Below are 21,197 nucleotides of genomic sequence, written 5' to 3'. Positions count from 1 at the left end.
AGAGGGGTCAGCAGAGGAGACAGACACTGAGCAGAGGGAGAGAGATGTGTGGAAAGTGCACATGCTTCACACGTGTCTACACTATGCATAAATATACATGTGTGTGTATATGTGTTAAGCATGTGTGTTGCCAAGGATTTGTGCACATGGGAACTTTGTCTGCTCTCATGGCCTCTGTGAGGCTCCAAATTTGGCCTTGTGGGCAAGGAAAAACACCCACAATGCTAAATGTTTTCACAGTATGCACACACAGGATCAGGCCAGCATGGCAAACTGGCACCAGATATTATCATATGTGCCGCTGCTGTTTTTAGTTCCCTTCTGATTTCCTGTTTTCAGAGTCAAAATATGCCTAATCCCCTCATGTCAATATGAATGTAGACACTGCCAAAAAAATAAATACATAAACATTAGTCTGACTTGTCCTCTAACAGTTAGACCAACACCAGACTATTTCAAATGAACCACTTGTGGAGAAATTCATAACTGTCATAAGCTGTTGTCATTTGAGGTTAAGGGAAATTTGAGGTTATTTCCATGGATTTGCATGTTTATAGCTGCACCTGATATCAAAGGCACTGACAGGATAATTAATACTTTCAAGCAAAAAGGGTTTTCCCTGAAAACTTGTTAAACCCCGCTGGCAAGTATCATTTTGACCTGTCAGTCAGGCTTGGCCTGACAAGAAGTGGGCCTGATGGGCCACCAGCCTTAAACATAAAATTTGAACATGTCCTGTTAGTTAAAAAAACAGGCCTTTTTTGCATTTTTTAAACTTTAAAATTACATTTTATGGTTTAAAAAAGTAATATTTTTATGGGACATGATAAACAGCTGGTACAATAATGCTGAGAGCATCCATCACTTTTTAAAAAATTGCTAAAGCAAGGGTTACCAACGTAGTGCCCGTGGGCATCTGCAAAAACTCCTTTGGATGCCTGCGAGACATGTTCTAAAAAAACAGCACTGGTCACAATGGAGCTCCTACCAGAAATTTGAATATATTTCCAACCAACACTTTTGTGTAAATCATTTATAATAACAATAATAATAATAATAATAATAATAATAATAATAACAACAATAATAATAATAATATATTGTGTAATACTTAACATTGACATGTGAGCAGTCTCTTTACAAACTAAAAATACTATTACTACTATTACTACTACTGTCATTAAAAAGTGGTCGGTGCAATTGTTCAGGAACATTGTGTCAGACAAGTAGCCTTTTGTACCGCTCATTTTCCAGGAGGGAACCCTCTAACTCAGAAAGGTTGGTGATCCCTGGGTTAAAGTGTCAGCACAGATTGGCCTACAAATACATAAAGCAGACTTGGAGCAACATTACCATACTTTTGGATATGTGGTTCTGGCCACCTGACCTCATTCACTCTTTTTCTGGAGAATGCTGTGCACTGAATTATTTGGATGCTCCATGCTACACCATGATTACCGGCTACCTGCAAACCCTAGCTCTCTACCTTTGGGTGCTGGAAAGGTGCTGGAAAAGTAGCATACAATGTTTTATTTTATTTGATCTTATTTTGTGAAAGTGTAATTTCACACTAACAACTCTTTGTTATTGCAAGATGTGACCAAATGTTTTGTTGAAAGTTTAAAAAATACCACAAGACTGAAAAGGGCTATCATGAAAATTGAACTTACTTTATTTACATGTACAAAATGCATAGTTTAAGGATCAATTGAACAGAGCAACAGTTGGATAATCAACAAACCAACAGACTGCTGAATGCACCTGTTCATCATGTACTGACACCAATGGCAGACACAAGCAGATGCCACACAGAGGGAATGTAAAATGTTTTAAAATGTAACTGGAGCTGAGAAGCTGTGGCAGCTGCACTGAAACTTTCACACACAGAGACTTCAAAGAGAGGAAGAGTCTGTGTCACACCCAGTTCTAATTCAGCAATTAGAATTTCAGGAATGAAAAATCACAGATGACCTCCAACAATCACGTCCTCAAGAGGGTGAGAGTAGATGCTAATTTCAGTATAACAGAACAAGCCAAGTCACAACGGTATGACAAAGTATTTGTCCTGTCAAATAGTAATTAGGAATCACTATTTAACTCAACGTAACTCAAAAATCAATATACCTTGTACCTTTAAGTAGAGTCAAAATTTTGACATTTGTCAATCTGACAAAGCCAGGATGCCAACAGATAACTTCAAATGTCCTGATACAAGCTATGGAAACAAGTTTGAGGGAAAAAAGACTTCCAGTCAAAAATAAGATACAACAACCGGCACTTTAACATAATCATTTTAAACTCCATACCCTGCAGGGTATGGAGTCTTCCTGGAAGTTACTCGAGCTTGCATGCAAGCTCGAGTAACTTACAGGAAGACCACATTCTGATGCCAACAAGGTGTAACACAACCTCCTTTGCTTTCTGTTGAAGTCATGTAATGAGTCTGTAAAGCTATGAATTATTGATAACCACGCTCACCTAACAAGCTTGTAGATACTCTTTATTATCTATCCAGGGAGGGCTGATTTGAAGCTATACGTCAGAATTTCAAATTCATGTTGTTTGCACTTTCAACACAGTTTGGTCTGGAAACGTGTTTGTTATAAATGTACAGAAAGGGGACCACAAGGACGTAACTGATGTATGATGTCCTTTTGAAAAGGTTGTACAGGAGATGCCGACATACATTAAAACAGACACGGTAGGAAAGGATGAGAGGAGTTAGCAACTTGCCTTGAAAGTTGAGGGAGGAAAGTTGCAGTTTACGTGGTGTCTTCTGTCCTGTTTAGCTTCTCTGGTTTGGAACTAAACGCCACCCAACCTTATGAAACTTTTTTTTCTTTCTAGACACTTAGTAGCAATAACCTATTATGGTTACATTTGTATGACACGTCTATTGCTGTTGCCCAGGAATAGTTAGCATTACCTAAACTTAGCCTACCCCTCTCCGATGTAAACGTTTACATTTATCTAGTTCCCAAACAGATTTATAACTTATGTTGTCGCTACTCGTTGAAGTTGGGCCTGTCTCTTTCTTCGTGCTGCCCTCCTGTTTATCTTCCTGCCACTAAATAACATGGCAAATCATGCTCTTGTTGTTAGCTCCCATTTGCTGCTGTTGCTGCTGCTAGTGCTGCTAGTATGGCAGGTCGCTAAGCAACGACAAGCGGAACAGCAATGGCTGTGCTAAAGTGCTAGCTTATGAGCGAAACTTTTGCAACCCGACTCTTTCAAATTTGATATGCTATTACACGGCATATGTTCAGACTATCCGAAACATATATGAGAGATACAGACGTTGTAAAACTATCAACGCCCTCAATTCTTGAGATTGGTTTGTCTAATATACAGGACTACATTAACAATTTAAAACTACAAATACCTGGACCGTCAGTCTGCCGTCAGGCTGTGATAAGTGTCGTGATAAACTGAGGATTTAAATAGGAGTGACCTGCGGGCGATCGAGAAGTGGGAGAGTGAGCACTGCAAGCTGTCGTCTGAACATGGTGAGTGCAGGCAATATAGATGATTCAAATTTCAGAGATGCATTTTAATGTAGGGATAAATTATAGCTGCTTTGATTTATCCAACTCAACAAAGTTTTTTTTTGAAGTTCCATAAAGTTATGTGGCAGTACATATTAATTGTAACAGAACTCGAACACTGCTGTGATACAAGTTTACAACATGACATAACCCGCCCCTATAACTTAAAGTACATTTTATTTTAGAAAATACAAATTTCTCACGCTATATCCATTTAACGCTCTCATTAAATGAATGCAATAGAGTAGATGATAAAGATGGCGATGCACTTGGTAACCCAAGTACGGTATATCCTGGTTTTATTATGCAACAGCGAGTGCTCTATTGAAGGGGGACGGTCTATTTTTGAAGCGACCCCCTGCCTCTGTAAATCCTGTTGACGGGAATAGACACGCTACCCACGTGCAGTGGACAACTGAACTGTCACTCTCATACCTGTCCCCGTAGTGAAATCAATGCTAATAGTACTAACAGGGTTTTTTCCTTGTGTCTTGCAGGCTGAGCCTATTAGAGTTCTGGTGACCGGCGCTGCTGGGCAGATTGCCTATTCCTTGTTGTTCAGCATTGCCAAGGGAGATGTCTTTGGCAAAGATCAGGTAAAGAAGGGCTTGCTTGCGTAACGCACTCAATTCCTTTATCTTATTAGGAAGTGATGTCAAGACATACTGTTTCCACAATCCTGTCAGCCCCACTGAGCAGCTTTGAGCATCAGAAGTTTTCCAGATCATGTTTGGGAGTGCCCCCCTTGTGGAAAAATATCAGATTGCAGTTGCGTGTGCATGTGTCTTTGGGCATGATATGATTGTCCTTGAAATTAGTGAAACAGATCCTGTGCCAAGAGTCTTAGGTCAACTTTGAAACCACTTGATCCATTTGGCACAGGCAGGGAGCAGCATGGCCAACGACCAAGAGACAGCTCCTTTCCCTTTCTTCATGTCATTTTGCCTGGGGATCAGAATTGAAGGGCATATAATAAGAGTTCAGCACGTTTTAATCATGTCATATCATTCATGTCTACTTTCTTCTCGCTCCCTTCCTTTAGCCTGTCATCTTACTACTCTTGGACATTACAGCCATGTTACCTGTTCTTGAGGGTGTTGTCATGGAGCTTCAGGACTGTGCCCTCCCACTTTTAAGAGGTAATATTGTTAGGGGAGAAAAACAACAAAAATTATACTGAAAAAGGTCCCCCTTTGTTTATGTTGGTTTTTGTACTGTCATTTTGTATTTTTTTATGTAATGCTTCAGAAAAGAAGGTTGGGTGGCTTCCTGCCTGTAAAGTGTAATATATTTGTAAACTTATGCAACTATGAAGTGTTAGCCTCAGGAAAGATCCCTTTCATGACCTACAGGTGTGGTTGTTAATCCTTTTACAGGTGGTCTTTTTGTTCACAAAATGCTCTGTGTTGCATTTTACTGCTTCACCTGGTTTCCGTAAAGCTTACTAATTTTTGTGAATTGATTATCTCGGATAACAGAAATGTTTTGTTTATCACTGACTGTTTTATACCCTATAGAATAAACTTAACTACTTCTTTGGTATTGAATGTGAGCACTGTTTTCCATCAGCGTTTTATGGTATCATCCCAGTAACCCCTGTCATGACCTCAGTCGTGAGGCGCCATTATGTGCCACCTCCATTGTGACCTGGAATTTTTTCTCTGAATCAGTGCCGTCCTTTGCTTTGTTTGGACAGAGGCTGTGAGAGGCCCCTGTATTAACCAGCAGTGCAGAAAAGACAACGCTTCATGCACTGAGATGGAACCAGCCATATAGTATCAACACTGGGCACATGTTATGTTAACCAGAATAAATTCCTAGAAAATTTGTGTGTATGGTTTCAGAAAGGATCACATTTTTTAGAGTTTTACTTCTAGAATATTAAAGAGAAAGTGACTTAAGCTTTTGTATTTGAGTACCATTTTTGCTGAAGGGTTGCTCAAACAAGTTAATTGGTGACCCAGCCTTAATCAGGAAATCAAATGTGTTTTTGTATCAAAGTGGCGTCAACCAGGAGACCTTTTGATTCACGTGTTTTGTTTGTTTCATCTCTGTTTCTTATTGATTTAGTACCTGTGACAATCTTATCAGATTGGGAAAGAACTCTTTATTGAAAGAAAATGACATGAAACTCCCTTAGCGTTTGAAATTGTTAACTGCAATTAATTCATATTCACTTTCCACAGATATTGTCCCCACTGACAAGGAGGAGGTAGGCTTCAAGGACCTGGATGTAGCCATCTTGGTGGGCTCTATGCCCAGGAGGGAAGGCATGGAGAGAAAGGACCTGCTCAAAGCCAATGTGGCCATCTTCAAGAGCCAAGGAGCTGCCCTTAATCAGTATGCCAAGAAGAGTGTCAAGGTAATTACACAGTTGCATAGTTATGCAAATACGTAGTCTTGTGCTTAACAGTAACAGTGTTTGAAGAATAAATTGTGAAGACCTTAGCTGTCTTTGAAACTGACCATTTTATGCATCATCTAATTTTTTGGTACGTTCTAAACAGAGATTTAGTTTGCATCAGGTTACATTAGATTAGTAATTTTGGTTGTATTTTAAGGAGTCTTTGTTGGTTTCCTCAGGTCCTGGTTGTGGGAAATCCTGCTAATACCAACTGTCTGATTGCAGCTAAGTCTGCTCCCTCCATCCCCAAAGAGAACTTCTCCTGCCTCACTCGTCTGGACCACAATAGAGCTCGCTCTCAGGTGTGCTTCTCCCAACAGTGTTATTCATAATGTCCATCACAATTTTCCCTTTAGTTACTTTTCTGTAAGTTCTATCTTGGGACTTCTTGTGAAACCCAACTTTACACTTGGTTCTTTATGCTCTGAAACTACAGGTGGCAATGCGCTGTGGCGTCCCTGCAACCCATGTAAAGAATGTGATCATCTGGGGAAACCACTCATCCACCCAGTACCCAGATGTGCACCACTGCTTGGTCAATATGTCTGGAAGCGAGCTCGCCTGCTTTGATGCAGTCAAGGATGATGCCTGGCTCAAAGGAGAGTTCATTGCTGTGAGTTAAGAGAAATTAACACTTTTTGAGACTTAAAATGTATTTTGCATCTGTTCAAAGTGTTTTGAAAATTTATACTTTGCTGAAAATTTAACTTTTCTGCTTTTCAAAGATTTAGAGAAAAGTTTTTTTTCTATTCTGCAGAAATTGTCGGTACATTTATTTTCTGTCATAAAAAGTGTACAGTATGTTTGACAGTGGAGACAATTTGTAAAGACTTGTCCTTTTCAACAGTATGTAAACAGTTGAACAAGAGTGTAGTTCATTTAATATTGAATGTCAGGGATTGATGACCTTTCAAATTATATAGAAAAAATAGATGGAAACAGCAGCTGCAAAATATTTCTGCCATTGTCTAGATTAAGACTAAAGAAATCACAACAAAGCTCAGATAAGTTATATGTGTTTTCACTATTAACAGCAGTTGTCTTTTATTTTAGACAGTGCAGCAGAGAGGTGCAGCAGTCATCAAAGCCAGGAAGCTGTCTAGCGCCATGTCTGCGGCCAAGGCTATCTGTGACCATATGAGAGACATCTGGAATGGCACAGCTGAGGTAACCTTCACGTTAACTGATACAGAGTTTTCCGCGTCTGTTTGTTCCATATACTGTCAAGAAGTGCAACCTGTTCTTTCATATTTTAATATTCAAATATTTTGACATTGTTTGCAAAACCTTTTTGAGATTGACCTAAGGACTCCACAGAGTACACATAGTTTTGAAAAATATTTGGTAATTAGATAAAATTTGTTATAACCAGTTTTTCTGATTGTTTGTAATATTTCAGGGAGAGTTTGTCTCAATGGGCGTTTACTCCTCTGGAAACTGCTATGGAGTCCCAGATGACCTTATCTACTCCTTTCCTGTCCAGATTAAGGTGAGACTGGCTTACTTTGTGTTGGATCCTCTAGTGAACAGGTTGAATTCAACTAATAACTGGCAATTTTCTACATCATCTTTGTCTTTGAAATGAAAAAAAGTTTGTGATTTTAGAAACTTTCCATTGCCAAACATGATAAATCAAGGTTTGTTAGAACTTTTATACAAAAAGCAAAGCTGTGAAAATGAGCTGTGTCCTCAGGACAAGACCTGGAGGATTGTGGATGGTCTGGCCATCAACCCCTTTTCCCAGTCAAAGATGGAGGCAACAGCAGTAGAGCTGATAGAAGAGAGAGACACAGCTGTCGATTTCCTTGGAGTATGACTAGACCCTTCATGGCCAACCGACCAGCACTTAGACCACCCCAAAACTCCAGATGCACGCCTGTGAAAAAACACTCATCCACCAATCCCTGCATTTCTCTGTGTTTCTGTAAGAGACAAAGAGAGTGAGTCAGTGTTGATGAGTGTAAAGATGGATTTGTACTTGTGCATTGGGAGGCCACAGCACAGAAATTAAACTCTGCACAAAACTTCAAGAGCTACCAAGATACTGAACAGAGTAAGTGGTTGGCTAGTTTGATTTACTTGTATTTATATACTGTACTGACAGTTTATTGTTAGTAAAATCAAAACTATGCAAGAAAATTACACACTCTGAAACTGTCAACTTTTCAGTTTTATCACATACTGTATATTCTGTGACCTGTCAAAGCCATTTGCACTACAAACCTAGTACCTTCTCTGATTGACGCCGTCTTTACAAGAAGTTTTTTTAAAACAAGTATGTTACTATGTTAACTTTGGCAACTACAACTGCACAACATTGTTCTCCTCTTAGCAGACAGAAGGGCTGCTGTAAACTGCATTGCACGGGTATAACACAGTATTCTTGAAAGTATTTCCTGAGTCCACCATTTCTGTTATCAGCTGTTTTTCAAATACTTTTCTCTGGGGGTAAGTGAAACATGGATGGTTGTTACATATAGTTAGTGGTGCATTGAGCTCTCAAATATTTAAATAAAAAGTCTGAATAGCATAAAAAATAAAGACTGTAGTTGTGAATTATTCTGTGGTTTTACTTACTTAAATTTTTTTATCACATATGTAAGAGTATTTTTTATCACATGTGTAAGAGTATTTTTTCAGCGCACATAAAAATGCGTGTTCGGGGAGTTTGTTACAATTTCATGGTTAAAGGTTGTCCCTAAGACTCTACACGACTATTGCCGATATTTTTTTCCTTTAAAATTTCTGGATTTGAGTAAAGTCCAATTCTCAGAGCATTGTAGTGTCACAGTTCCACCAGAGAGGAGCAGTGTAATCTATTTTTTGTCTCCTTCACCAAAGCAGGAGAAACGATTATGCAACATCTGTCAGCGGATAACACAGAGAGGAGCAGTAACACTCCTATCATTGCTTTAGTATCCATTTAAAACATAAACTGGCAGATACAGGTACTAAGGTGTGAGCTTCACCTTTGATGTTTTTAATTCCCAAATGTTTCCCATTTTTTAACCCGGAACTGTCAGGGACCATGTTGTACGTAGCTTAAATCTATTGGCGGTGAAATCTACGTCATAAGAAAAAACACGATGTGATTGGCTATCATCCTCCTGCATCGTTCTCATTCGCCCCTACCCGGAATGGCACTGTGGTGTAAAATGTTGAATTCACTATCCGAGTTCTTCAGTTTTTAACCTTTTGTAAGTTTTATTTCGTGATACCTAATGGAAACACAAAACTGTCATTTTGAAGTGAAAAACCTTTAATTTTCAAAAGATATTGTGCGTGCCTTACTTCTCTGAGGAAATTCTGTGGTCCTTCAGACCCACAGGACCAGGCCGACCCCATCGACTTTTCTTCCGCAAGCATCCTACAGCCACGAAGTAAGAAATGCTTTACCTTTCAACACATTTAACCAGTTTCACTCTTGTCATGTCCAGTTTTTTTTCCAAGCGGTTTGTGGTATCGGTGTATCTTCAAGCTGCATAGCCCTTCTTAGCCATTCATCGAAAACGGTCGTTTTACCTCATGTGGCGTTCATGGTAACTCCGTTACTTTATGTTCTCTTTATGCTTACTTTATGCTCTCAACGGTTTGCAAAATGTAGACAGTGTTAATATTCATCGTTTCCTGCGTACATGCCGTGCATCTCTCTTCATTCATCCATCAGTCATTCATTTCCGCAGTCTCAAGCCTCTGAACTTCACCGGCAGGCTGCTCATGTGTACGGGCTCAGTTGTGTGCATCTCCGGTTAATAATTGACGGGATGTTGGTTACTAGTGGATTCTTGCGCAGGGAGAAACAGGGGTTTGAAATCGAGGACTCTGTTGCAATAAGGTAATAAAAATGAAAGCGAAGGGGGCGAGGCAGAGAGCGAAAAATCATGACCATAGGTTGGGAGTCACAGCAAGGAGGATTTGTGACGTGGTTTACAGTATTGGGGTCGGGAAATAAGAGGCAGAGACGGAATGTTATAAAAGATCCTATCAGACCCGACCCGGCTTCATGTGCATAGACGACTTTAGGCTGCTGTCCAGAAAGATAAAGGGGACCTGTGAGGCTACCTCATTTTGATTGCGAGTTTTTTTTTTTCTGGCACTCGAGCCCCACTGAATGGACACGTCTGAATTAAAAACGTGGAAGGAAACTTTATTTTGTATATAGATTTATGGACGCCTTGTGACTGACATTTCAGTTTTCACTGTGAATCTTCTGTTGGAAATCCTAATTTAGAGCACTTTCGCGGGTTCGGATTAATCCTATAAATTTACTGTATGTGTTGTTGAAGAAGTCATTACCTGGCAGCTGAAAAATGGCACTTTTTGTGAGGGGTAAGTTTGAGCTCTTCTTCAAGGATAAACAGGTATATTACCATAGCTTAAAGCTTCTTGATTTACTTTATCATCTAAATTTTTTCATCACAAATTTAATATGTTATTACAAGTATTTCCAGAATTAGGCACTACTTTTATATTTGTGCAGTAATCCATTTAAAAGGACTTGGCATATGCCTTACACACTGACTGATTCATAACATGTATTTCAAAGATGAAACGCAGGTTGATGCCAGGTTGAGGCATTATGCTTGATATCTAGGACTTGTAATTGAATAACCACCTGAATGTTCTCCTAGATTATTATGATATGTCATGGTAAAAGTAGCGAAACCATTTTCACATGACTAGATGTTGCTGGTCAAACAAGAGTCAAATATTTTAGAATGATTCAAATCAGTCCCCAACTCAACTTGTTTGACCACTGTTCTTTTTCCTTATCTACTTCTGCCTGACAACTACTTTTTATGTTTTTCATTGGGCATTTCCTGTTACATGCTCTTTCTGAGCTGTCAAATCAGTATCACATCACATGTCATCATTTTGAATCTGAAACATAGTCGCTGTTTCTTAAAGATCTTTAGAGATGAAAAGTCCACCAAGTCATGATTGGCCTACACCCTCAAGTTGAATTACTCCCTGGAGATTTAATAAGTCTAGGTGTAAATAACAGGCTCCATCACAGCATATTGTACATTATACTGATTCTTAAGGCAACAGTACAGTATTTGGTATGAGTATGGTGTCTGCCACAAGTTCAGTTAATTCTATAAAATTAAATTAGGCGACACCTTCATGATCTGTCTTCACCTGGACTGTCTTTATTGAATATGACATGCACTCTCAGAGGATGTTGCTGTGTGTTTATTTTGTAAGCAGTAACGGAAGTTATTTGACTGAAAATAAGACTTCATTTGAATGATAAAATAATAAGGCACAGTCATTCTGCCAGATTGATGGTCATACTTGGACAGCTGTTACTGTAGAGTTAAAAAGTATTTGCTGCACTATTTAATACTGTAGCCTTAATTACTCTGGGTTTTGAGCAGGCAGCAGCATCTGGTGTCAAAAAATGAAGCAATAATGAAGGGGCAAAAACTGTGGCTCTTTACGCTTGGCTTTCTGCAAAGGTTTAAGAATCCTAGCCTGATTAATTAATGGTTTCGGTGTGTTGTTCTTGCACATACAGGGAGTGATTTTTTGAAGAACAATTTATTGAAATAACACAAAGGTTTGGAATTGTTTGCATAATTAGGGTTGTGACTGAAACAGTAGGGCGTAATGTAGCTGTTTATTAGAGAGGTGTAACCTGCCTTAGCTGCACATCGTCACATTTAGGTTGATTAAAAGTTAGGGCGAGTCAGAGTTTTCAATAGGGGCCTGCCCTAGTTGGGCAGTAAAACTATCTCTGTTGAAACCAATGAGTAACATCACAAAGACTGCACCCATGTTTCATTAAGTGTATGGGTTTGTAGCTTATGCTTGATCTGGTAATGTTAACACAAAGTAAAACTATTGTAATACAAAGAATACCTTATGTTTGCTTCTGTAAGATGAGAGTCGGAGAAACACTTAGCAGAACTTAAGTGGGTTTAAAAATTAACCATGGGACAAACTTTGTGAAAGTTTAGTGTTTCTTAACAACTTTAAAGGTATCTTTGCCATTTCTGTGCTGTTAGGTGAGAAATAACCAACTCTGTAACCTCTTCAAGCTAACATGTACCTCTTGGATATAGAACAATAACTAGTACTACAGCTCCTGACTGCTACCTCTTTGGTAGAGAACAGGTTGTGAAATAACTCTAGATTTATAAATCGGACCTGTTACATCACTACTGGTTAATGGTCAACCAATATTTGTTTTTCAATGGCCAATGCCAATAATTAGAGAACCCATCATGCTGCATTCATTGTTAAACTGAATCATTTTAAACATCCTAAAAGAACGCATATTAAACACAAGCTAATAAATGTCTGGATCTCATATGTTGTCATAGGAACAACAATGACCATGCCATTAGTTGGCCTGATCAATCAGCTGACTTATTTCTTTGTCTATCTCTCCACCATTGGTTGTGAGAACCTCCCTCTCAGTTGTCATTGCTTTATCCTGTGTCGTGCAGTCATAAACATACTGATAGAAATACTTCAGAAGTAGTAATACAAAGTACTGTGCTCTCAACAAAAAGTAAAGAGTGCTGCCAGATTATTTTGGGTCCCATGTACATTTGTCTTATCAGGCCCTATCAACTTGGCCCAATCACAAATGTAAGGGCTTCTGTCTGTAATAAGTTTACTTATTGCAGAGAACAACTTTTTTTTCCACGTGACATTAAATTTATTGATCAGGAATAATAGCTGCTTTCACTTAAAAGTCATCTGTAGGAGTGAAAACATTGTCTCTTATCTTCCTTCATCTTTCCTGTCCAGGTCTGAGTAACAGAGAAACCGACAGAGGAATGGCTCAGTTCCAGGAAATGATGCGGCAGCAGCTGGAGAGCTCCATGCACACGGAGCTGGAGAAACTGCTGGACACCACCACGGGTGCAGAGAGAGAGGTAGCACTCAAAAACACACACTCTTTCTCTCTCTCTCTGTCTTCCTCAGACCATCTGGTTGTGATTTAAAGGGTGGTCAGGTCACACACGAACATTGGGAAAACACAAAAGTGACACATACTGCAGCAGAGTGCCAATAATGGTCCCACCTACACACTACACACACAAATACGGACGTCAAGTATGCGTCATTAAAATTACAAAATCGAGGTCTGAAATGAACATTGATCTGTTTTACTTGCCTTATTCATAACTTCACTTACTATCAGAGACCCCCAGTTAGTTTCTCCTGTTAGCCCACAATGGATACTCATCTTAGGAGGGATCACCAAATGGTGAAGATAGTTCATTAAGCACAACCTCAAAGTATCCAAAGGCTCAAAAGATTAAAGCGAGACTGTTGTTAGTTTGTTTGGTATGAAACAGCTCAGCCCTTGGGGCAAAGCTGTCACTGAAAAAAGACACTCAGGGCTGGGAAGCTGCCTCTTTTCAACATCTTTAGACAGTTGTCCTGAGATAATGTTTGTTATGAATTTGCGCTATTCAAATAAAGATTGATTGATTGATTGATTGATTGATTGATTGATTGATTGATTGAATGATTGAATGATTGACTCTACAACTCCCAAAAACCAAATAAGGTTCAATTATACATAGAGGGAACAGGTGAGTGAGCAAACATAGGCATGCCCAGGAGTACATTTGCACATTAATTCAAGGGTGTTCAAAGTGAAGGCTTTTGTACTCGCAGTAAGAACTCAAAGTTGTAGCAAAACGAAAGCTACACTGCTCCAGACCATACACACTGCCTTACTTACAAATAAAATCATTTGTTAAAAGGTGTTTAAATGTGGTGAATCCCAAGTAGACCAGAAACTGATCACTTACATGGGTAACTGTTTTGATTACCCTCAAGAAAAAATATCCAGCAAAGCAGCACGAGTAAAATCATTAAGATGTTTTATATCAAAATCATTTAAGTGGTTTAAAAACACCTCAAGATTTTGCCTTCTTTAAAAATGACTAAACGTCTGTCAGAATTGCCTTCCAGAGGGGGCCTATGGGCAGTTATATATATTTAATAGTTTTTTTTGCAAGCAAAAACAGTCTGGTAAACTATCAGTTATGTCCCATACAGCATGAGAGAACAAATATAGAGAAGCACTAATATTTGTGTATGCCCAATTGCTACTGAGATGACGTTCAGTGTGTCAAACAGCAGAGATTGGGAATGATTACTGTCCCAGGTAACCAAAGGTAGTTCTACAATCACAGCTGGGCACCCTTATAATAAACATGTGAGTAGAAATGAAGCAAAGTTGGTTCAGGTCATAGTGCAGGTTGTACATAAATGCTCACAATGACCCAGATACACATTTAAGACTTAGAGCTGCACTGATTGCCCTTTATGACTGCCTATGAGAACAGCAATAAAAGTTTCAGTTCAATGACTCCATGGTCTGCTTTGATAAAATTCTGGTTGACCTAATTTTTCAGATGTGACATTGACACTGTGCAGCTTTCTGGTAGATTTTAACAACCAACAAACAAATTGATCATTATTGATTATCTTTACACTTTGGAAAGCAGCAGAATGTTTTTTTGTTGATTGGGTATTTGGTTTGACAGTAGGGATGGGTACCTTTCACTTTTGAAACAATACGGTACTGATGTGCAGAACCTGGAAACTGGTATCGGTACTCAACGGTACTGATTTTCGGTAATTTTGTGTTTGTGTGGTAATGGATATAAATTTGATTAGATCTTCCACTTCCTTACAGTCACAAGGATGTTTACATACTGTGGCACTAATTGATTTTACGTGAATTAGTACAACAGGCGTAACTCGGTTGGTACCCATAAAAGTACTTAATTCGGTACCCATCCCTATTTGACAGTCATGTTCAGTCTACCTCCTTGATATAAATCTTTAAGTAAAATAATTGTTATTTTCCAGGTGTCCAGGAAAGATTTTGAGGGCTTCAAGAATCTTTTCCACAGATTTCTGCAGGTGAAAGGGCCTTCAGTGGAGTGGCCCAAAATACAGAGACCTCCAGAGGACTCGGTAAGTCTTTCTCGTTGAGTTTTCTGCGTGTTTTGAGTGTGTTTCTGTGGTTTAGAAATGAGAGAGTGAGAAATCTTTGGATTTTCTTCATTCATATCCCATATTAGAACTTTTCTTGTTTGCAAGTAGTACTCAGTGTTAGAGCACCTCACAATAAACAGTTTTGTTAGTTTCACTTTTCACTGTAAAAAGATTTAAGCCAAAAAAGCTCACACAATCCACTACATCACTAAATCCAAAAGAAGTCACCAGTATATAAAATGGTCATCTACAGCCAATGCACAGCAGAGTTGGAGCAGGTGTTTCTCCATGAGCACAGGTGAAATGGTAAATCCAGCTCATGAGGTCAAATCTATAAGTGACACACTCATAAGTTTGTCTCCTTTCCATGTAATACAATTCTTCTCTAGTTTTAAAGATACTTCTGTGAAAAGTCAATACTGTGGCTTTCATTTGTCCCCATTCTAATTACATTTCTTTAAGAGGTGCAGATTGCCGCATTACTCATGCACCGGCACTATATCATAGTAAAAAATTACTGTGTGACCAGTGCAGAGAGTTATATTTAACTTTTAAACACCCTAATGTTATATTTTTTCACCGTTGTTGTCTTGTGTTTGGTTTTGCAACATAGTTTGGCATAGTAGGCATCTTTACACCTGGAGATATTGGAGTGATTCTAGTCTCACAGTCAGATCACCAAGCTCCCTGCACAACACACTTGTCTCGGTGAGCTGACACAAGAGAGAACTCACCTGAAGAGTGGGTTTTGACAGCATTCTCATTTGTTGTCACATGTGGCTGCGCCCACAGCAATTAAAGTACCATGTGACATGTGTCAAATAAACGTAATGCAATGGATGTTCTCAAGGAACCAGTTTAAGTTCAGGAGGTTAAGGAAGTTAAGGAAATACAACTAAGTCACAGGAAGGATGAATGAATGAGTATTTTACTTCAGTTACATTATCCAGTACAGAATATAAATTATGTTCAATCACTTTACAATAAAAAATAAATGAACAAAATAAAAAAATGTTAAAGTACATTTTACACATTTTTTTTCTACTAAGAAACAAAAAAATTACAAACTGTAGCTGAAAAAGGAGTAGGCTGAAGCCAAGGCTTATTTTTTGCCTATCCTATGCAATCTGTAAAATAACCTAGAATACCAGTGACGGAAGTAAGGAAAAAATCATGACAAGATTTACTCTCAATCATTCTTCTTATTCATGTGACATTTTCATTGTAACCCTTTATTATTTTACTTTTCAATGTTTTTTGAAGCTCAACAGTGATTTACACAAATTCAAGTCAACACTAAGTCTGTTCCATAATCTAACTCCCTAAAAAGAAACATATCTGTATTAAACATTCGTTCTCACTTAACTTATTCTAAAGATAACAAACCCCCTCAAATTAAATATTTTTCCTCTTACTTAAAAAAACAAACAAACTTGAATTCAGACTTTTATTCTTTGCCTGAAATAGTATTTCTGATGTTTTTAAGTTTACAAATGTAAAAAAAATTAAGTGCAAAACTGTAGTTTCATGATAGCAAGCTTTATTTGTTATACTAATAACTCTTTTCTGGAGTTAGATTATAGGATCTATGTTATGTATGACACAGTATGACATACATGGAAGAGGTATATACCAAAAGGGCAGGATCTGTACTTTACCCAATACAGTAATCTGATAAGTCATATGACTAAAAGCATCTGATCTGACACTAGTCAACATTGTTATCTAATCCTAAGGCTAAACACACATTGGTTCATCAACTTTTAATTACATTATCGTGTCGGTAGCATACAAATTAATAGAGTTATTGTGAAGTGATAAGTGATCTTAGTTTTTCTGGTTCTTAAACATACATCCAATTTCATGAGGACTCCACTCTTGCTTCTGGGGTGTTGTGAACTGGGCATAAAAAACTGTAAATTATTAATCTGTTTGATTAAAGTATTATAAATTATTGATTTGGTGCCAGGTTAATTTGTTATCAAGATATTTATGGCTTATTTTCAAAATTCTTCTTGGGACATAAAAAAAACACACAATATTAATAATAATATATTGACAATATGACAGATGGTTTATGTACAACAGGCTCCACCTAATCAGGCTAATGTTAGATTGTTAAAGGAGAAGAAATATAATACATTGACAGTATAACAGTGATCCAAACATGATGCTAGAGGAGAACATTTTAAGTCTTGTAAAACTTGTTTTGAAGTGAAAAAGTGTTAGCTGACACAAAGACAACCATTTCATCTGGAAACCCTCTGCTCACCACAGTCTCTGCTGTTTGTCACAGTGAGAGAAAAAAAGCAAATTCAGCTTGTTTGGGAGTTTCTGTATCCTGCTCACTAACAAGAGGAGGGGAAACAGAAGTTACTTGGATGTAGCTACATTTACATGAGTATGTGTGAAACTCAATGCCACTGCATAACAAGCTGAGAGAAGAACAAATACACACAGCGAGCAGGATGCAGCCTGATCAGTTACTATGTATCCACCTAGAGTTGTATGGGCTGCTCCTAGATGGTGACATCTGCTGCTTAACTTTTGATTGAACAGTTCACTTCTCATCTGAAGAGTGACCCGAGATAACCCCTTGCTTTTGTTACTGTAAGAGTCCATCAATTGCACAAATTCAGTAAATGAATATGCTTCACTTGAATGCACCATCAGCTATGACTGCAGACCTTTGTAGACCACATTAACTATTTAGTTCTCTTCTGGCTGAAAACTGGACAAACTGCAGACTTTTTTTTGAAGATGGGGCTGTGGATGAGTCACTTAGAAGCCAAACTTAGTGCCGAGTCAGCGTTGTTTTGCTGTGTTTTTCTAAGCAGGATTTCCTCATTCATAATCTTGTATGTTTTTGCGCTCTCGGTACCTCTCCTTCAGTGTCATGCTTTGTGAGACCTCAGAGCACAAAACTAAAACTCCAAAAGAGTAATAAAAGTGCAGACACATCTGATTAGCTCTTAGGGGAGAACTGAGCTCAGCAATATGCATCAGTGAAAAAGTTAAGCAGTGAGAGATGGCACTGGAGATGAGCCGGTGAGGAGCGGTCCACAGTCTAAATTTCAAACCCTGAGAAGGTTCTTGCTTTTTTCTGATTGGGACTTTGTGCTTAATTCAGTCCAAGATCTCAATGTTTGTAAGAGAGAAAAGAAATGTCATTTTTTATCTCTTGAAAGAAACCACTCGTGGAAAATATATGATCAACGTATGATTATTTATTTTGATTTGAAACAACTGTAAAGTAAAGCAGCCATTGAGGCTTCTTTGCTGCCTCACTACATGGACCCTGTAGGAGAAAGACTGCTTTATCTTTTCTTTTTATTTTGTTGTTATGATAGAAAGTATGACTCACAAAGAACCGAAACTCTGAAGCTGTTAATTTTTAACCCTTGTGCACTGCTTAAGTATACTATACGCTGGTACTGTTAAGGCTGTTCAGCCACTAATTTTTTGACAGCTGTAAAAAATATCAGATCAATATTTTGTTCTACTTTTTTCACATAAGTCTCCTAATTCACTTCTGCCCTGCTCAAAACTGCCAAGCACTGAAAAATAATTAACACATTTTAATACCTTAAGGGCAATTAAACTGATAGAACATCACTGATTATGGGAGGGTTAAAGACAAAATGACCTATATTCTATATAACAAGCAATCAGAAACCAGAGATTTTTTACAGGGTATCATGGTCTTGGATATTTCAAAGATGAGTGACATTGTTGACTTTAATGTCTTTTAAGTTCTTGTGTAGCATCAATTTTTTTCAAAAAGTAACTCTCCGGCTGTTAAGGCTGTTTTCAGCCACTAACTTTCAACTGCTCTAAAAACCCATCCTATCAGTATTTTTTTCTACTTTTTTTTGCTAAAATCTCTTAATTCACTTCTGCCCTTGTCTAAATTACCAAGCATTAAAAAATTAATAAATTTGTTTTACCCCTATTCTATACGAGATTATTTTCTGTGTGTGGTTTTTCTCTTATTCCCTTTCGGTACCATTACATGGTAGTAACATGCTGAGTCAGAATTCAACTTGAGGCCACAAAAAATAAAAACAAAGACAAAAAAGACCATTTTGCGGCTCAGAGTCAGAAGAATCAGCTATGACCATCTCAAGAGCTTCAGTGATGCCGAGTTTCCTCTCCATATAGCTTTCAGCTGCTCTTCTCATCAGAAATTGATCATGAGGATGAGTGAAAGACCTGAGTGCAGGAATGGAGCAAGCAGGTGGCAGGTGCATAAGCACCCTCTACATTTTGTTTTTGTTTAGTCTGAGTGGACCCTTTGTAGTTCAAAGAGCTGAACTAAATGTTTACATTATTTTCCGGGATCAATTCACAGAGGTCAGACCCATCATGTAGTTTTTCTTTTTTCTCACCAACTGACTCGACAAACAAAACACACAGCCTCAAGTTGAATTCTGACTCAGCATGTTACTACCATGTAATGGTACCGAAAGGGAATAAGAGAAAAACCACACACAGAAAAGAATCTAGTATAGAATAGGGGTAAAACAAATTTATTAATTTTTTAATGCTTGGTAATTTTGACAAGGACAGAAGTGAATTAAGAGAGGGAGGGAGGGTTAAAGACAAAATGACCTATATTCTATATAAAAAGCAATCAGAAACCAGAGATTTTTTACAGGGTATCATGGTCTTGGATATTTCAAAGATGAGTGACATTGTTGACTTTAATGTCTTTTAAGTTCTTGTGTAGCATCAATTTTTTTCAAAAAGTAACGCTCCGGCTGTTAAGGCTGTTTTCAGCCACTAACTTTCAACTGCTCTAAAAACCCATCCTATCAGTATTTTTTCTACTTTTTTCACTAAAATCTATTCTCTAATGCTCTTGTCAAAATTAGCAAGCATTAAAAAATAAATAAAACATTAAACCTCTAAATGGCTATTTGAAGAAATGTGGTATGGATTATTGGAAGGGTACAGCATCAAATTACCTATTTTTCGATATAAAACATCATCAGAGACAGAAGATTTTTTAGGTGGCATCATAGTCTTAGATATGTCAAAGATTTGTCGCATCATTGATTTTAAATCATTTCTCATTTTTTTGTAGCATCAATTTTTTTTACAAAAAGTAACGCTGGTGCTGTTATGGCTGTTTTCAGCCACTAACTTCTAACTACTTCAAAAACCCATCCCATCAGTATTTTTTTCTACTTTTTTTTTGCTAAAATCTCTTAATTCACTTCCGCCCTTGTCAAAATAACCAAGCATTAGACAATTAATAAATTTGTTTTACCCCTATTCTATACGAGATTCTTTTCTGAGGCCACAAAAAATAAAAACAAAGACAAAAAAGACCACTTTGCGGCTCAGAGTCAGAAGAATCAGCTATGACCATCTCAAGAGCTTCAGTGATGCTGAGTTTCCTCTCCATATAGCTTTCAGCTGCTCTTCTCATCAGAAATTGATCATGAGGATGAGTGAAAGACCTGAGTGCAGGAATGGAGCAAGCAGGTGGCAGGTGCATAAGCACCCTCTACATTTGTTTTTGTTTAGTCTGAGTGGACCCTTTGTAGTTCAAAGAGCTGGACTGAATGTTTACATTATTTTCTGGGATCAATTCAAAGAGGTCAGACCCATCATGTAATTTTTCTTTTTTCTCACCAACTCGACTCGACAAACAAAACACACAGCCTCAAGTTGAATTCTGACTCAGCATGTTACTACCATGTAATGGTACCGAAAGGGAATAAGAGAAAAACCACACACAGAAAAGAATCTAGTATAGAAAAGGGGTAAAACAAATTTATTAATTTTTTAATGCTTGGTAATTTTGACAAGGACAGAAGTGAATTAAGAGATTTTAGCAAAAAAAAATAGAAAAAAATACTGATTGGATGGGTTTTTGGCGTAGTTAAAAGTTAGTGGCTGAAAACATCCATAACAGCACCTGCGTTACTTTTTGTAAAAAAATTAATGCTACAAAAAAATGAGCAATGATTAAAAATCGATGATGCTACAAATCTTTGACATATCTAAGACTATGATGTCACGTAAAACATCTCTGGTTTCTGATGGCTTTTTATATAGAATATAGGTCATTTCGTTTTTAACCCTCCCATAATCAATGATGTTCTATCAGTTTAATTGCCCTTAAGGTATTAAAATATGTTAATTATTTTTCAGTGCTTGGCAGTTTTGAGCAGGGCAGAAGTGGATTAGGAGATTTGTGTGAAAAAAGTAGAAGAAAATATTGATCTGATATGTTTTTAGAGCAGTCAAAAGTTAGTGGCTGA

The 21,197-nt window shown here is 37.8% G+C and overlaps 3 protein-coding genes across 8 annotated transcripts in view; 2 read left to right on the top strand and 1 right to left on the bottom strand.

Annotated features, from left to right (window-relative positions):
* The window catches only part of wdpcp (WD repeat containing planar cell polarity effector), a 70,584-nt gene extending 67,305 nt beyond the window's left edge, over nt 1-3,279 (bottom strand). For all 3 annotated transcript variants that reach the window (XM_074675921.1, XM_074675918.1, XM_074675920.1), the window contains exon 1: nt 2,734-3,279. The gene's annotated coding sequence lies outside the window, so the exon portion shown is untranslated. The remainder of the gene's footprint in view (nt 1-2,733) is intronic.
* A 90-nt stretch (nt 3,280-3,369) lies between these two features.
* On the top strand, nt 3,370-8,448 carry mdh1ab (malate dehydrogenase 1Ab, NAD (soluble)). The gene is made up of 9 exons (XM_074675922.1): nt 3,370-3,506; nt 4,043-4,141; nt 4,588-4,684; nt 5,732-5,907; nt 6,129-6,251; nt 6,386-6,562; nt 7,003-7,116; nt 7,349-7,438; nt 7,643-8,448. Exons 1-9 carry the CDS (start codon nt 3,504-3,506, stop codon nt 7,763-7,765), a joined length of 1,002 nt encoding a protein of 333 aa, XP_074532023.1. The 5' UTR covers nt 3,370-3,503; the 3' UTR covers nt 7,766-8,448.
* Nucleotides 8,449-9,051: 603 nt separating this feature from the next.
* The window catches only part of ugp2b (UDP-glucose pyrophosphorylase 2b), a 46,863-nt gene continuing 34,717 nt past the window's right edge, over nt 9,052-21,197 (top strand). The window contains exons 1-4 of one of the 4 annotated variants that reach the window (XM_074676426.1): nt 9,052-9,146; nt 9,270-9,329; nt 12,712-12,839; nt 14,797-14,904. In XM_074676426.1, the coding sequence (XP_074532527.1) occupies nt 12,741-12,839; nt 14,797-14,904 (207 nt within the window). In that variant the 5' untranslated portion in view covers nt 9,052-9,146; nt 9,270-9,329; nt 12,712-12,740. Of the gene's footprint in view, nt 9,330-9,634; nt 9,785-10,044; nt 10,279-12,711; nt 12,840-14,796; nt 14,905-21,197 lie in introns of those variants that run through there. The other 3 variants (XM_074676425.1, XM_074676427.1, XM_074676424.1) reach the window with 3 other exon arrangements.

Source organism: Halichoeres trimaculatus, unplaced genomic scaffold (genome assembly GCF_033239565.1).
Source record: "Halichoeres trimaculatus isolate MK-OKI-2021-1 unplaced genomic scaffold, fHalTri1.1 fHalTri1_scaffold_8, whole genome shotgun sequence".
Lineage (NCBI taxonomy): Eukaryota > Metazoa > Chordata > Actinopteri > Labriformes > Labridae > Halichoeres > Halichoeres trimaculatus.
Note: the sequence above shows the minus strand (reverse complement) of the source record. Positions and strands in the feature narration are given on the sequence as shown.